This window comes from Battus philenor, unplaced genomic scaffold (assembly GCF_028537555.1).
Source record: "Battus philenor isolate CCGP_79_NKW_IND1 unplaced genomic scaffold, ilBatPhil1.0.hap1 SCAF_6, whole genome shotgun sequence".
In the NCBI taxonomy this organism is placed as follows: Eukaryota; Metazoa; Arthropoda; class Insecta; order Lepidoptera; family Papilionidae; genus Battus; species Battus philenor.
Window position 1 is genome coordinate 4678668 of NW_027181726.1, and position 17846 is coordinate 4696513.

The 17846-nt window shown below is 30.4% G+C and overlaps 3 protein-coding genes across 6 annotated transcripts in view; 1 reads left to right on the forward strand and 2 right to left on the reverse strand.

Annotated features, from left to right (window-relative positions):
- Positions 1–3441, reverse strand: part of l(1)G0196 (inositol hexakisphosphate and diphosphoinositol-pentakisphosphate kinase) — a 34879-nt gene extending 31438 nt beyond the window's left edge. Inside the window, exons 1-4 of the mRNA XM_068773744.1 lie at positions 3170–3441; positions 1787–1969; positions 1296–1436; positions 11–101 (exon numbers count right to left, since the gene is read on the reverse strand). Coding sequence (XP_068629845.1) covers positions 11–101; positions 1296–1436; positions 1787–1969; positions 3170–3280 — 526 coding nt within the window. The 5' untranslated portion in view covers positions 3281–3441. The remainder of the gene's footprint in view (positions 1–10; positions 102–1295; positions 1437–1786; positions 1970–3169) is intronic.
- Positions 3442–3499: 58 nt separating this feature from the next.
- LOC137930483 (synaptic plasticity regulator PANTS) lies at positions 3500–15295 on the forward strand. Of its 4 annotated transcripts, none has more exons than XR_011108908.1 (6): positions 3500–3745; positions 7222–7415; positions 7846–8091; positions 8166–9065; positions 9172–9287; positions 13189–13268. XR_011108908.1 is itself a non-coding variant. In XM_068773742.1 (4 exons), the coding sequence occupies exons 1-4, from the start codon at positions 9157–9159 to the stop codon at positions 15207–15209; spliced, it is 633 nt and encodes a 210-aa protein (XP_068629843.1). In that variant the 5' UTR covers positions 9059–9156; the 3' UTR covers positions 15210–15295. The 4 variants fall into 4 exon arrangements, 2 of the variants coding, with proteins under 2 accessions (XP_068629843.1, XP_068629844.1); XR_011108907.1 differs by lacking the exon at positions 3500–3745 and adding an exon at positions 6573–7033; XM_068773742.1 differs by lacking the exons at positions 3500–3745; positions 7222–7415; positions 7846–8091 and adding exons at positions 13374–13538; positions 14985–15295 and having other exon boundaries at positions 9059–9287; positions 13189–13300.
- On the reverse strand, positions 10098–12404 carry LOC137930256 (peroxisomal targeting signal 1 receptor-like). Its single transcript, XM_068773472.1, has one exon. The coding sequence runs from the start codon at positions 12277–12279 to the stop codon at positions 10666–10668; it is 1614 nt and encodes a 537-aa protein (XP_068629573.1). The 5' UTR covers positions 12280–12404; the 3' UTR covers positions 10098–10665.
- Positions 15296–17846: the final 2551 nt, after the last annotated feature.

The following is a 17846-nucleotide window of genomic DNA, read 5'->3' on the forward strand; positions in this document are numbered from 1 at the left end:
ATTTACTTACGTTTTGGATCCGGCGAATCTCTGTCTAACACTGCATATCTTGGTATTTCGATGCCTTCGCTTTCTAAGATAGCATACACTCTCCTACGGTCCTGTGAAAAAGTCTAATAAGCTTTGCAAATAAATTACGTTTTTAAAACTAAAAACCTTGGCAAAATAAAATAGTGTCACACATGATTTTAAAATGAAAATCTCGTGTAGAAGTAAGTGCGCAAACCACAATATCAGACCGACCCCAAACAAACAAAACATTTTTTTTCCAATTTTGGATTACTGTTGGCAAAGACTACCTCGAGAATATTGAATATTATATTTTAATAGCCACCGGTAAACAGTGTAAAACATAACATAAAAACACTGTGTAATAACCGAAATTGATTTAAATTTCACTGATAAAAAAAGAAGTATACTCGTACTGGGCGGTTGGAGAAATTCAGTTCTACCCGACAACAACTAAGTAGGGTTTATTAATAAGTAAAATAGCAGTCATAGAAAGATAGCTTTTATATATTAATGTACGTACATATAAAATAAAATAACATGTAATATATATAATGAACATGTCATAAAAATTACTTCATATGTACTATTATAATATATAAACAATACAGTTGTGTACTTGTCCCAGAATAATATCATTAGGGCTTTTATTTGAATACAGTAAACATAAGAAAACAGATATGGTTCATATAGCACTATATAACATAACCACTTTATTCTAAAAATAATTATATTTTACTGATAACAAACAATGACACTTATTTATTTACACAGATGTATTATTTGAACCTGTTATTACAATGCTCTCTACATCGCTATAATGCAATACAGGCTTCTCCATGAGATAGATGGCCTGAAGAGGATTTACATAGTTTGTTCCAATTAGGCTTAATTCTACCATATTCACAAAACTAGACAAAAAATGTGAAAATCATAGCTAACTATGTAATTTTACATTGCATCCGAGTCCCACATACATCAAGTCATATTTCGGCAGAGGCGTTTTGCAAGTTTAGACGTAAGACCAGTTTTTACAAGCAAGACGCTGAGCTTTTTAAAATATTATTTCTCTACATTGGCAGGTGAAGACACACACCCATTTTAGTTCTACACTATCGAAAGCAGATAAATTTTGGTGTAGCCTCACTAATGATCTGTGAACCGCTCTTTTTATCACGCAAAAATAGACTCTACACGATATCTGGGGGTATATGGCATATTTGACCTGGGCTTGGAAACCATTTGATTGAACTGATTTAAACTATCAAAATAGGTCTTATCATTACCTGTATATCATATTGCATATGCAAGTTGTTTATAACATATGGCTTCCGTAATTTCTCATATTGAATGGCTTTATCTAATGGGAAGCCTTTAGAATGAAAAGAGATTAAACAATCACAGATCGGCCATTCCTCAACTGGTTTCTGCAATCAATTCAATAAATTGTAAATTATGTATGAATGCTAAAAGTCATAAATTTGTTATATGATTTATAATTAAAGTTATGAGATACAGCTTGAATGGGAATTAGGCAAAATTTATTTTATACATGCAAGCAGAGGTGTGCTGCAAATGAAAAGTGTTGGTAAAAGTCACTTTGAACACTTTAAACCCTGCATTTGTTAATAGCGAAATATATTTAAAAGGTAGTGAAACAAAATAAGCATTTTCCTTCTTGGTAGCATAAGTGTAATTTTTTTTATTTATTTAAATTACTTTGCATTCAAATGTTAAATATTTTATTCCACTACTGAGGTTAGATAGTCTGCAGAACCTTAAGGATAACCTCCTCAGGGAAAACAAGCATCTTGATGTATTCAAATTCATCAAGACGTGTAAGTATCTCTTTCATGGGCTTCGATTGCGACTTCTTGGCCATGGCGCATACGCCGACCACCACTTTCTTTCCACCGCCATCGCAATGACCATCCAGTGATTCGCACAGATCCAACTCGCCCTAAAAAGATTTTTTATGAAAAAACTTTTTTAATGAATATCTTATAAAAATTTACAATTTATTGTTAAACTATAGATTCTGATTTTTACCAAATGATTTGAAATCACTTTATTAAACATATTACTATGACATGTCAGGTTTAAAATGTGAATGTATTCTATTATTGTTAAATACAAAATTTATTAAAATGTAAATTTGTGGATGTGAAAATAAAATGTAAAATATTGTATTACTTGTAACAATAAATATTGCTTTTTTTTGTTCACATGCTGTAAGTGTATAATTAATAATAACAAACATACTAAATAATTGTTTAATACACCAATCATCTTATAATTTATTAAAATAAATGCACAATAATTTGAAAAATTGATAAAAAGGATCTATATTTTGTGTACATAAAATTGAAATAAAAAAATTCGCCTAACACCAAAAAATTTAAGCTATGATGTAATAGGCTTGTATTAATGTGCTAGATTTCATAAACAATCATTTATTTTATCCTTTCTAATAAGAAATTATGAAAAAAATTTTTGTTATGTTTTTTTAGTCTTGCATAAGATTAAGAAAGTTATATCTTAAAAAAACATGTCCAAATCATGTCGGCAAATGTTTGTTTATATAATTACAACATAGGATTTTCAAAATTGTTACATTGCAATAATATCAAACATATTTTTTAGGAAATAACCAGGTAAAATAACTTTTAAGTGATAATTATGTTAAGCTCATGATCACACTTAATTTAAATTTGTTGGTATTTATTTATAATAGTTATAGTGAAAAGTGGTAAAGTTGCATCTATCTTCTAAACATTGTGTTTTAACTTTTTATGAAAGGTTTTTAATTATTTTGTGCAAAACCAATGTTTGGTGTTATAACCATAAATAATAAATATGGAGATTGTACATATCAATAATTAATATAACTTTGGCATAATATTTTAAACAGTGTTAAATATTTTAAAATTACTGAGGTAACCATGTTAAGCCAAAATTTATTTGTAAGGTAGTAAAATTATAACCTCAATACTTATTAATTGCAAGGAATTTTTATGTTTGTGTAAAATTAACATAAGTAAAACATTAGTATAGCAATGATTATGAAATATTCCTCAATTTTTATAAACAAATTTGCAGATATAAAAGAAAATAATCCAGAAGATTTACAAGGTCAACGACTAAGGAAATGTTAGCTCACATCAGGTAAACAATCATCACAATAACAAAAGTCATCCTCATTCTGTTCTCTTTCCTTTTTGTTTCGCCATCTCTTAAGACGCCACCAGTCTTTGAGCCACTGCCACTCCATCACTAACCACAATCTTATATTTATCACTAATAACACAACTATCAATTTCGATATGATAAAATGCTTGTGCAGCCCCTTTGCTATGATTGGTTATAACCACTCTACACATGATAACTAAGATAAACTTGACAAATTAACATACAACATTACCTCACTTGTCATTGTCACTACAACTGTGTAAGCTATAAATAATCTCCACTCTATATGTTTATGATATCTAAAAATAAATTGAACTAGTCTGTTAATAAAGGAATAACAAACTTTCTTACTGGATGTTAGTATTCTGAAACATTAATTCGGAATGTGGCTTGCAAATGGTTTGAAAAACAAATGTTTGTTCAAGTTTTATATGTTAGCTTAAACATTAAGCAGAGAGATACCTTCACATTTTTACTTTTGTGAATATTTCAGACAAATGAGATAACATAAGAAAATTACAATAATAGACGGAAAACGCGTTTTGCGGTAAGTTAATTAAAATGTGTTCAAGTACTATTTTAGCAAAACGACGACAAAGACCTAAAATGGACTATATACCAATATAGAGCCTGTGTGAACAGTTTTCGTATATATGGCATATAATTACCACAAAAGTTGAAAATTAAATACAAGTTGCGGTTGTCTTACGGGTGATCTTATAGGAACAAGATTTCCATCTTCTCCAACATAAAATTGAGGCTGAGAAGCTTGCCGCAAGCCTTGATATCCATGTTCAAGCTCAGTGTATGACATTACCTACATAAGCCGGCCTATTGAAATTTTATTACTAATTCAGATATAAAAATGCTGGAAATATAACTACACTATTAAAGTAAAGAGTTTTAGAAAAATTATAAACAATTACTATTTAATGACTGATAACATACGTTTGACGTTTTTGTCTATTGACATTGATAGAAAAGGATTAGTAACAGGTAACACATAAAAAATCTTACGGGAAGAGACATAAATAGATGTTTTTAAAGAAATATCTAATTTGTTAATAACTTGAGCTAATTATAACGACTCCGAAACCTAATTATTTTATTTAAAAAAATTAAAATAAAAAGGTACTCTACTCGACGTAAGTAATTGTTGCTTCCTGTACACCTTTATTATTTTTGTAAGCTAACAAGTCAAGATACAGATATTCTACCAATCCGTTATTACCAAGTAATTCAATAATCTCAATGCATTAAGTACAAAAATTGCTTTCTTTCAAAGAAAATCAAGCTTTGACAAGACTTACTTAGTACTTTGTAATCTGCTAATATTAATACTGTGAACTAATATTAGCTTCACATAGCGTTACTACACATTCTACATTTTCGTTATTTTGTCGCTATCTAATGAATGATCTATTAAAACTTATCATTGATTTCAGAACTTTTGAAGATAGCATAGATCAAGTTTAATTAAAAATTTAATATACTAACCCTAGCTATAAAGGAGTTTTAGCGCGTATGCGACATAATAAATGTGACGTTTATTACATATTATTAAGTTATTAATCTTTACCGTCATCATCATCATTAAGCCATATTCACAATTGGATATAGATGATATGGGGAAGTCATAGATTTCCACTTGGACCTATAATAATTAAGAATATTTTGGGAATGAAAGACAGTTTAATGAATTAATCAGCATGATTGTTCCGTACCAAGCGTCATTAAGGAATTTTTGTATTAGTCAAAGTTACAAGGCTATTTCTACAACTGCGGAAACAATATCATGAAAAGATCCAATAGTAGCGTGGCGCATGAGTTATGGTCCTGTTGCATGTTAGCCGCTGCTCGAAGTTCGTAGTTAGCCTACATAACGATTATTTTGGCATCGACCAGAGCTCGCGAGGTAGTAAGTAATTGACAAAATATTAAGATTCAAGTGACAGCTACAGAACTCCCCCTCGTGCGAAGAGTACTGGTAGATTAGAGCGTTTACTGGAAACCAAAACGCACTTAGTTGCCTTACTTCCAGTTGCCTCGTCGCTTGACATCTGCTTTTGATATTATTGAAATTCTTGCCGATTTTAGCTTTGTTCAGTTTCATCTAAATTTAGCTTACGTAAATAGCGGTCCGTGAGCTAAAAATTTTCTGTGGGCGAGACATGAGCTTCTCTCGCCCATCTCGCTTGGACGCGGACGAGACGACCGCGGCTGCCAGTATCACGAGTAGAAAAGTAATAGTAAAGTGGTGCATCGTGTGCGCTGGAGTCAAATATTAATATCACGAAGTGTTCATACATTTGCATGCTTTATGAGTGGCTCGTTGCAGCGACGTTTGTCAACGTGGTGTACAAGATGATTATTCACTTTTCGTTTAAAGTGTATTGTCAGTCGAAATGCAGGTATGCAATTTAGTCGATAACACACGTAGTTTCAAGTGTGGCGGCCACAGCTTCTTCAACTTTTCAACAATTAGACAAAATCTCGCTATTGACGAAAGGTACTCAAGTGCTTGTATATAATGGTACAGTCTGTCTGATAAAAGTTCAAGCTGCGATTTTGAATATTTTTGACTTTGACTATATTTTTGAATTCGACGGTATCGAAATCTCATTACTTCAATGTTAACAAATAGTGTGGAATTTTAATTTAAAGTAAAAATGAAACCATATGTAACATACAATTTATGTATGAAACAGTAGTGTTATTCATAAGGCACATAATATTTTTAAATTTCATTCTTAACTAAATACGATTGCTGCTGCTTGGTTCCGGTTGAAGTCGATGCTGTTAGCTCACTCAGAAACTAAGTTCACGGAGCGGAAGGGTCCGTGAACTTAAAATAATACGATTGGCAGTTGTTATGTTAGGTAGTTTTATAGATGTATCATAAACTAAAAGTAAGTATGTATTACTCATTTGAGTAGTACATACTTACTATAATAATACAAATAATAAATAAACTACCTTATAGTTCTTTTTCTGAAACAGCATTTATCAAATAATAATTTTACTATTGCATAATGCGATTCTTTTGGTGCATTAAAATTGGCTTATTAAAAAATACTAAGTATCAAGAATATTTTAATCGTATATATTTATCGTCGTACTTACGAAAAAGGAATTAAAAACTTAAATAGGAAATTAATATATATAAAAAAGTATTGTTCTAAGTTTTTGTCATTATCTACTTACATTAATTAGATTCTGGCTATTTTATAAGTACTTGTATTCCTGCAATAATAAATCGTATAATGTACGCATAGCTGGATATTTTTAAGTGTAACACTGTGAATTTGTTTTGACACTGACGTTGCATGCTTATTTGGTATTATACTATAAATAAAATATTTGGTCTCGGTATTTCAAATGGACGCTAAAAATATAGCTTCTTTTTGGAATGCGGTTGATATATTTATAACGAAACCTCATATAATTAACAAAAGATTATGGGGCAGTAACTTACTTTTTAAAAAGTTTTGCCAAATTAACGATTGTAATTGGGACATATGTTTAAACAGTTTAAAATTAAAAAATCCTGATGATGTCCCCGATTTTATGGAAAACTTATTTAATGTTTCAAAATTACAACCTTTATTCGAAAATGTAGATTTAAAAGAGAAGAACATAGTTGAAGTTCTCTTGATGAAATTACTTCCTAAAAACTTTGAAGACAACTGTTGTTATCAACTAGTGATTTTAAATAAAAATGTAGTGTGTGCAACATTTTATGATGTTACACCTGCACTATACGACCAGAATGTGTGTCCAAATTTTACCTACAGCATTCAGTTGCTAAATAAAGTTGTTATTATTGGCGATAGTGGTTAGTCTTTAAAACATTTTTTTTATTTAATCTTTGATAATCTGTAAAAAGCGTCATAACCAGTTAACTAGTGTAAATACTAGTTTCATTGTTTCAATTTTTCCCTTCATTTTGAAATGGAGACATATCTGCTGAGTGTGTCTAAGTAAATTTGCATGAAATGTTTATCAGTTTGAAATTCTTTGTAGATCATGGTTCTAAGTCCTATCAATGGCTGCAAAACAAAGTGTTGCCCCAGATAATTAGATGGATGGATCCCAATTTAACTAGTACATTTAATAAATCACTTAATATAAAGGATTCTTTGACACTAGTAGCGAAAGAAAAATACTATAGTAAATATAACAATTTAAAACTAAAATATGGAAAAGAAATGGTGAAGGTAATGTTTTAGCTTATTTCCTACATTTTATTTAAGTATTTAACAACTTCCTCCGAGAGATGCTTTGAGATAGTGTTTGTCACCACACTTGGAACATTACCAAACCCATGAGCACTATACTTTATAAGCCGTTTTTTATAAGCTAGAAAGTTTTCTATGCAGGTTCTCATTCCAAGTAAGTGCCATATCTATTACCAAAATATAAGGTGAATTTTAATTGTTTATTACAAAAGCTGAAATTTTCAATTTTTTTTGGAATAACCCTATTTTTCAAGAGCCTGGCAGTTCCAATCCACAGCCTACTTTCATGCCATGCCATGCCTATTGCAAGGCCTTCTCCAAAGATTAGAGATTGTGTCCCCTAAAAATTACTATACTAAACAATATTCACACAAACTCAATATTTTTTCTTTGTAATTATATTTTTAAGATTTGGCCTGAAAGCACTGATCCCAAAAAGTTTGTATATGAAGATGTTGCTATAGCTACATATTTACTCCTTCTCTGGGATGAAAAAAACGCTGATAGCACACCAAAGCCTGTAACATTTGTTGACATAGGATGTGGCAACGGTTTGCTTGTATATATTTTAACCAAGGAAGGCCACAAAGGTTTAGGAGTTGATGTAAGGAAAAGGAAAATATGGGATATATATGATGAGAGTATAAAACTAGAGGTAAGTAAAATATTTCATACAGAAATAACCTAACTTGAACATTTTATAGTAAAAATATTTCTCTTTGATCACAGGAAAGAATTGTGACACCAGAAAATATACATACTTTTTCTGGTTACGACTGGATAATTGGAAATCATTCTGATGAATTAACACCATGGATTCCTGTTATGACATCTATTTCAGCATACAGTAGTAAGTTCTTTTTACTTCCATGCTGTGCATATAATTTTGATGGAACAAAATATCAAAGAAAAAATTCTTCTAAAAGTCAATATAATGAATATCTAGATTATATTTGCAAGCTATGTAATGACTGTGGCTTTGAAACTGAGACTGATAGATTAAAAATACCAAGCACTAAAAGGATATGTTTTATCGGAAGGACCAGAAGTTATCATAAAGAAGAGCATGAGATATATAAAAACAAGACTTTGGAAATAGTGAATAAAGGATATAGTTCAGGTGAAGCAGATGATACAAGTTTTGAAGTAAATGATTTTAAACCCAGAAACCCTGTTGAAAAAGTTAGAAATTGCACTCAACTTGATAAATCAGTTATTGAGAATATTGTTAACAATATTACAAACTCCCTTCTTGAAGGATGTAATTTTAACAATGAATGGAACCCAGGGAAGGAAGTTTGTATAGTGGAATTAATTAAAGTGGTCCCTCAGAAAGCTTTATCAGTTTTAAAAGCTTCATGTGGAGGACTACAAACACTGTTAAGAAATAATCACCATATATTTAAAATAGAAAAAGGGAAAGTTCAATTAAAATATCCAAAAACTATTGAAGAAACTATGACAAATTTGAAAAAACAACCAAGTAAAAATTCAGCTGTAAAAGTGCAAGTAAGACCCTGTTGGTTTTACAAAAATCATCCACAAGGTTGCCCCTTAAATAATTCCGATTGTAGTTTCCTTCATGAAGCTAGCTGACATTTTATGGAAAAAATATTCTTAAAATAAAGTGTAAGTAAATATTTGTTTTTATTTTAGTAAAATTTGTAATTAAATATCGTTAAACCCTAATGCTTAGGATAACCACCAACAAGATAGATAAATGATCTTGTTAAAGTTTGTCAGATGCAGGCAGTTTCCAACCACTGCTATTGGAAATCTATGTGGGGGACATATGTCCAGCTATGAACATCCTATGACTGAAATGATGATCGTAATGAAGAAAAATAATAGGTGAAGTATTATTATTACTTATTTGTACTGTAAATTTACTGGAAATATTTTGTTACAAAAATAAGCTTTGTTAACCAGTTGTGCTCTTAAAAAGTTTTCCTAATGAAGATTCTCAACCAGTTAAACTGTTTTTATTATGATATTAACCAATAAACCAATTACAATCTCAGGAGAAAATGTACTAATGTTGAGTGAACATGTTTCATTTAAATCTGAAAATGCTAACTTTGTTAATTTTATCATTATTATAAAATGAAAAATACTCAGACATAAAATTCAATGAATTTAGTCAATTCGTACTATATTTGTCAAGCAGCTGATATTATTAGATATATGACATTCAAGCTTAAAGATCACAAAGTTAAAGTTCACTAAATTGCTCTATGTTAGGAGTACATGGCCTACTATGTCAAAAAAATATTTTTTCCATTTCCATTTTTTTTTAATAATTTATCTTCATCTGGTTAATCATAGTTTATTTAATAGTTTTGAATGTTACTCTTGCCTATTTCTTTTGATATAGTTCATACATTCTTTTTTTAATTAATTAATAAAATATATATAAGTTTAACATCTTGAAAATGATAAATTTTTAACCAGGAATGTCATTGGTCTTTTTTTAATAAATTGTTTTAAAAAAAAAGATATAAATGGTGAAAAAATTGTAAAAGTGTATTTAATTTTTTTATATTCTACCAGTAGATCATTGAATAATTATTAAATTGATATATACAGAAAGATTGATCATAGATCTAAAATCTTAAAATATGTGAATGTATAACTTATTATTAACAAACAGTTTTTACACTATTCTATATAATTACTATTTCTAACCTCCCGTGTTTAAAATGATCATTGCGAAATATGTTAAATTTATATATTTTTCTATTGGAATATGATGGGCCAGTAATTTTTGGCAGTAGTCTATCTGCAGGGGCAGATAGTAAAAAAAATCATTATCTGTATATATAAAAAAATCTGTATTTAAAAATGGCATTTTCTTACAGTGTTATCATAATATCATTTATTATTTCTGTAATGATTAATTTGTGAATAAAACTTGAACAGAGATCTTCAAGTATGCATACTTAATGTAACAAGTGGAAAGGGTCATCAAACCACAAGTATTGAATATACGTCAACCTCTTTAAAAATATCTGTCACTAAATGCATACATTTTTATTGTACAATATATATTATTATATCCTCTGATAAAAATAATTCTTCTGACTTATATAATTAACATCCCTTCCAAATTATTATACCTAATTTCCCTCTCAAATTATATTACATATAATATGTCAATATGTATAAATGTATAACCCCACTTTAAGACAATAAATTTAACAATATGAACTATTGATAGAACATAAAGTCATCAGGCTTCTATTTCAAAATACTTATTTAGTTCATTAAGTTTTTTGTCATCAACTAAATTTGCAGCATCATGATTTCCCATAAATGAACAAACCATTCTTAATGTTGTCCATATTGTAGAAGAACCAATGTTAGAGTCTGATGTATATTGATGGGTGTTGCTAGCTTTGTGCTGCTGGTTTAATGCTACAAGGAAATGTTCAGCTGCTTGTTTATGTGCTCCTAAATTCATGCAAGTTACACCAACATTATACCTTGCTCTTATAAATCCTGGTTCTAAATTAAGTGCTTCATGATAGGCATTGACTGCTTCTTCAGATCTATTACTATTAGCAAGGGTTGCACCCAACCTATTCCATAACTTAGCATTATCACTAGACACCATTATAGCAGTTTTAAAACAATCTACTGCTTTATCATATTCTTGACATACATTAAAAATTACTCCAAGGGCATTTTGCACATCAGGATCTATTTCAGATGGATTTAACTGTGCTGCTCTTAAATACATAGACTTTACATGGTTTTCTAATTCTTTTAAATCCAAAGTTTGGATATCTACATCCCGTGGTATTAGATCACTGTATTTTGGACTTGCATTTAACCAATTAGATAATGCAATATATGCAAATTTTGGCATATCTTCGTTTGTGTATGCAGCAGCCAAAGTAATATATGCTTCTAATTGTCTTGGATCAATTTTAAGTGATTTTTTCAAGGCTGTGATAGCCATAGGATCCTGTTCATTTTCAGCTTGTGTGGTACCCAAGTAAAACCATGCTTCAGCTGATTCAGGCTGTTGTTGAACGGCAGCTTCAAAACATAACACAGCCCCAGGAACATCTCCCATTTTTAATTTTTCCTTGCCTAATTCTAAGGCATTTTTGTTTTCTAACATCACATTACCATCTGTGAATGTGTATTCTTCTGGAATGCCATCATTATTTGACAATTTCCAGTCACTTGTCACATCACTTAATTTAGCCCATTCATCTTTATATTTTTCAGCCATTTCATCAATAATTTTATCTTTACCTATTGTTCTCTGATTGTCTGGTGCTGATTCTTCGAAATTTAATTCCCCAGCACTTAATTGTTTCATAAAATCCATGAAAACATTTCGTAACTGTTTTCCATCATCTGGAACACTACTAAGATTGTCCTGTACCTTAGCACCCACATCTCTGCTTGCAATATCCTTGAGTTCAGATTCGTCCATATATTGAATATTAATATTTGAAATTGCTTGTTTTCTTAACGCTGGTTGAAAAGGTAGTTGAAGTGTTCGTAACATTGTAGTTTGTGGCATGAAAGATGTTGAAGGTCCCGGTAACCAAGTAGAATTCGTTTGAGTGTTAACAATGAAATTTTGATTGGTTTCCATTTGCGGAATATTCTTTTGCTGAACAGTCTCAACATCAGGCACATTTTTAAGCAACGCATTCATATTAAAAGTTTGGGGTACTTGAGAATTTTGTGCTATAAATTCGTTTACGAATCTATCAGCTTGTGAAATTGGTTGCGAAATGGAAACATCTCTATTTACAATATTAGACAGTTGAACAAGCGAATTATTTCCACCACAATCACCACCGACTAATTTATTGAGTGACATGTTCTGTAATGACTAAAATTAAGAGAAGAAGATAATTTAACAGGTAAACTATACTTCTCTTCGGTGCAAAGGGCAATCCATTTAATGATAACAAACTTATAAAATGTTGTTAAGTATAGATGTTAACAACGTCATACACTATTTACAGATAACAGTAAGAAATACAGATTATAAATTACTAATAGTATTGTGTACTGATTTTAAAAAATGTAACTATATATTATACATTAATATTCACAATATTTTTACTTATTTTCTTTTTATAATTTTATTGCAAGAGTTGGAAAATATATGTTATTTCTCTATTTAGGTAACGTAAATGGGGTGATGATAAGAACAAAGTTTTGATACAAAGTGAAACGGCAAGGAAAATAAAATATTTGTTATTTTTAATATACCCATAAAACAGAAGTCTAGCCGTCGTAAGACCAGGATATGTACTCGAATTACTTAACGATAAAACCCACCGCTTGAACCGAGGTCTAGCCCTTTTAGGAACTCCTAGATCAAAACAGCGTGTTAAGTGACAATCCAAGCCGAACATACTATAAAGTGACCTCTGTGACCACTCAATCTAATAAAGCATTTTATATAAGGGCCAGGGATGAAACATTCTGGGAAACCTTGGGAGAATCTTCTAATCGCCTTTTGGCCACAATTCAAGACTTATAAAAAAGAGTAAATTTTTGTAATCACAGATATTCACAAATCAGCTGATTGTCAAAGTAAAATTTTAGGTTAGTTGGATTTAACTGCACTAATTTTAAAAATCTGTCTTAAAGCGTTCCCGAGACTTGATTGAATAACGTTTTATTTAGCTAATTAATGTGTGATTTAGATGACCTAGTTCTTTTATCACATTTTTGTGTTGCGTAAGGTCGTACTAAAGTTAAAGTATTTTTGAAAAAGGTTCAAATACGTAAAAATTATGTCGGAAACGAAAGAAAAAGAAGATTCAGGAATAACTTCCTTGAAGACAGAACAAGCACCATCGAATTTAGAACCTGAAGATAAATGGCTGGTACTGTACATTTCATAATAAAAACGTGAATTATATAATTAAATTTTTAATTGAAACAATTTTCTTTGTATAGATAAGGGACTGTTATGTTTATAAAGATGAGTACAAAGAATGCACAAGTTTTCGAGGAAGATTCCATCAATATTTCATATTTGGTGAACCACAAGATTGCAAACAATGGAAAAAGGATTATGACAATTGTTGTAAATGGGAGGACAAGAAAGATGTAAAAGCTGCGGTTAGTTAAAAATTATGAATACTTGTAGTTTAAAAAGACATTTAAATAAAGGGATTTTAGCCTTAGAAATGATTACAAAAGTCAACAAAGGTTTCTGTTCTAAGTCTCTGGAATATACTGCAATACACAATAAAAATGTTTATTTATAATACTGTCTTTAGTTCCGAGTACAGGAGTTATAATTTATTATATATCCATTTGGATTAAATTTTTGGGCATAATTCCACAGATTTTACTAAAGCTGAATTTTAAGTTGTTATTTTACAAAACATATTAAGTAATATATTTAGTTATAATACCTAACTGTTTATCTGAACCCAGCTGATGTCTATTTTGCAATGTGATAATTTAGTTTAGAGTTTGGTAGTGTAATGGCTACTGACTATATACTGAAACTGAAAATTCTATATACTGATTAATTTAATTAGAAATAATACTAATTAAATTAATCAGTATTTGAGCATAATCAGAGCACTCAAATTGTATAATCATGTCTATCAAATTATTATTATTAATGTATGAATATAAAAACAAATCATGAAGCTTGCTATAGGGGAAATTTATTGGGCCATCTATGTTTTATAAATACTTTATCTGTTTTTTTTTCCATTTATTATATATATTTATAAAATTGTAAAATAAAGAAAATGCTAAAAAGCATCATTTAAGATTTCAAAATTGTTAATATTTACTCTAAAACTGTCGTCCAAAATTAGTTTCATTTAAAATAGTATATAGTACACTGGGAAATAGATTTATTATATTCAAGATTATTTGAATTTAACACTTAAAAAGGTAGACCAAACTATTTTCCTATGTCATCAATTTAGTCAGCCTATTTTTAAAATTGGTAATTTCCATAAAGATTCCTTCTAGAGTCAAATAACAATATTTAATGGATTCAGGCGTTATCTCGCGGAAGTCCATCCTAAGTAAGAAAAGGACCAATATTTAGCCACTTCCGCACATGCAGTGGTAGCCGTGCAATAAAATGCACCGCCCGCCAGCCCACTGATAAATGCGTATGCGGCAAACAATGCGAATCACACAACCGCCACCGCCAAATTACTCAACACGTGTTTCACCCCTCCACGGGGCATCTTCAGGAGTTATGAAACACAGAGTCAAGTTGGCACTAATCGGGCGGTGCATTTTATTGCACGACTACCACTGCATGTGCGGAAGTGGCTAAATATTGGTCCTTTTCTTACTCAAATAACAATATCAATATGAGCAGGACGTTTAGAAGAGCTTGCACTTAAAACCAGTAAAGTTTATATATATTTTAATCACCTTAAGGTTTATAATATAATCTCACATAAATAAAAACATTATGATTTGACAAGACATTTTGCAGCATGCTTGTTTGATATGTCCGAACGAATGTATTTATAGCTATTAATTATGTTAAAGAAAAATAATTTTATAACCTTTTTAATTTTTAAGGAAGCCGTTATACAAAGTGAACGAAGTCGTCGTATGGAGAGATTAAGGGCTCATTATAGAAATGACACTTGGAAGAAGCGAGATGCGCCACCTGCCGATTGGGACAAACCATTACCAGAATGGTTGGCTAAGCGAGATGAGAATACTTATCTTACACAAAAAGCAAAAGAAATCAAAGAGGGTAATATAGAAGATGCAAAAGATGGATTTTGCTCAATTATGTGATAGTTACAGAAAATAGTGCAATTAAGCAAAAAGCTTTTTTGTTAAACATTTGCAGAATAAAACGATACACAATAGTGACAGTACAAATGAACAATTGTAAATATATTAGTTAAAATATATTTATTAAAGTTATTACTAACTTAGAACATTTTAATTTATCCATTCCTATCCATTCTCTAGTATAGCATTTTAGAGGAGACTTTTTTATGGGATTTAAAGAAGTTACGACGAAAGTAAAAAAAAATTAATGCCGCTACTAAATTCCACTTAATAATCGGAATAGTCTGTGCAGATGCGTCATTCCGTCATCACGGCACGCTTGGGATAATTTTTGGTAATTAAAGCCGTCCTGGTGTATTTACGGGAAATACCGGTATTGGTGATTTCCAGGCTCAATTCTTTATTAATTATTACGCTGTGAGAATCCGGGCATAATAATCATTTGCCGGTTTGACTTGATGCCGAACCTGACAAAAGAATTTAACTTTCGTGAATTAAGCCTAATATTTGTGATAATAAAAAGCAATATCACATTAAAAATAAAAAATAAAAATCCTCTAAGTGTAAATTAAACGTATATTTTTATATATTTAACATGTTATGTAAATTTTAAGAACTTTTGTGTTAATTTTTATTCACTTTTACCTAAAATACTTAATTATCATTTTCGTTGTACATTTACTTTTTTTATTACATAAAAAATATTATTGAAGCAAACCTAGGGTTACGCAATAACAGTGACTAGTAAAAAGGGTCCACTAATCAAAAAGATTAAGAAACGCTGCATTAGTAACTATATGCTATTCATATATATATATATATATATATATATATATTTATATATATGATTAGTGGTTAGTGGACCCTTTTCACACATATATATATATACTACATTAAAGAAGTTCCATAATTTTTTCAAGTTTTTTAAAATTGTAAAATGTATTAAGTAATTTAAATTTAATTATTTTACTATAAAAAAAATATTAGAGAACATATCATTTTTTAAGTTCGATTCCATCGTCTAGTAAAATACTCGGTTATTTACCAGCTCCTAATAGATACCGGACCGTTTGTATTTCGTGCGGCAAAGATAACTCTCTACGAAGCTGAAATTAGCCGATTGTCTCTTTCCAAAGGTTGGTGTGCAATATTTATTACCGGGTACTCTATCTGTACTAATTATAAATGTAACTGTACTAAATATAAACTATAATGCATTAATTTTCTTTAGGTAGAGTATGACTACTCTAATAATACTTTTATTTTTTTTGGAATTGTATGTTACCATTGGTTTTGTTTAACGTGCCGACTATGATACTCGACGCAGTATTGTAATGCCTCAGTATAAGTTACACATCTATTGCAAAACTTTTAAACCGCGTGCCTTGATCGGCGACATGATTTGAGCGAATTCGACTCTCTTTGAACAGCCGTGTGGTTTGACATTCGACTCGCCTTAGGACATTGACTGCACATTGAGGAATCGCTGCAATAAGACACCAATAAGCTCCACTAAAAGCTGCGCCATGTGATACGTCACACGATTTGGGTAATGCCCACTCCATTACCATCCAGGCCAGAGCTAACGCGCTTGGACGATGGTTCAGGAAATGGAAAATCAAATTGGTTTACCCAAAAAATTGAGGCGATGTTTTTATCGAAGCAAAACCACTACTTTTAAAATCCTACTTCGCTCACGGACAGCCCAGTGCTATGGGCAAAGCAAGATCCAGGTGTCCTGAATGATAAACTAAATTAATTTTATTACTACACTGCTATATTTTCTACTACTTCTACACTTTTAATGACTATAAAGGGTTGCTTATCACAAATAAGTTTCCAGAGGATAGGAAGCAGCACCCTTTGCATACCATAATATCAATCTGCGATCGCTAACCAGCGAACCAAGCGTGGCGATTATGGTATATCCCCCCAAAGATCTTTGGGGGAGGCCTATACCTTACAGTGGAGGTCTGTGGGTTGAAATGACATTTTTTTAATTCAATGTCAAGTGCTCTTATTTATAATGATAATTAAATAAAAAAGAATTACGTTTTGCGAAGTAAATAATTCACCGTAGATAGAACATTTATTTTTAAAGTTGTTTACCAAATAAGTCATTACATGTACAACGAGTTATCTTTCACGTCGATACATATCTGCCTTGAGTGTCCATTTAAGTCATGTTGCCCTTATTATAGAAACGTAATTAGAAATGTTTGTACTGTAACATACAAGATGATTGGTAGTATGTTTAAAAGCTTAAAAGACGTAAACGGGTAAAGGTAGTTATTTGCTACTACATATAATTAATTAATTAATGTTTACTATCTGTCCCTGTGGACTATACGGTCAGAAGTTATTGACCTGTTGATTTCAATAGAAAAATTAAATCAATTTTGAATATTCAAAAGTGATCACTTTATACAGGTTGATTGGAAATAGGTTTGAGCTATATATTAAACTCTTTAATTTCTAAACTAACACTTTTAAATAATTTTAGGGTTATTACATATACGCAAATGTTTTTAACTATCAAAGTTGAATAATAAAGGTATTCAATTTGTACAAAAAAATAAAGATACGAACCCACAATAATTGGGACGATAACATATGTTACATACATATTACGTTAAG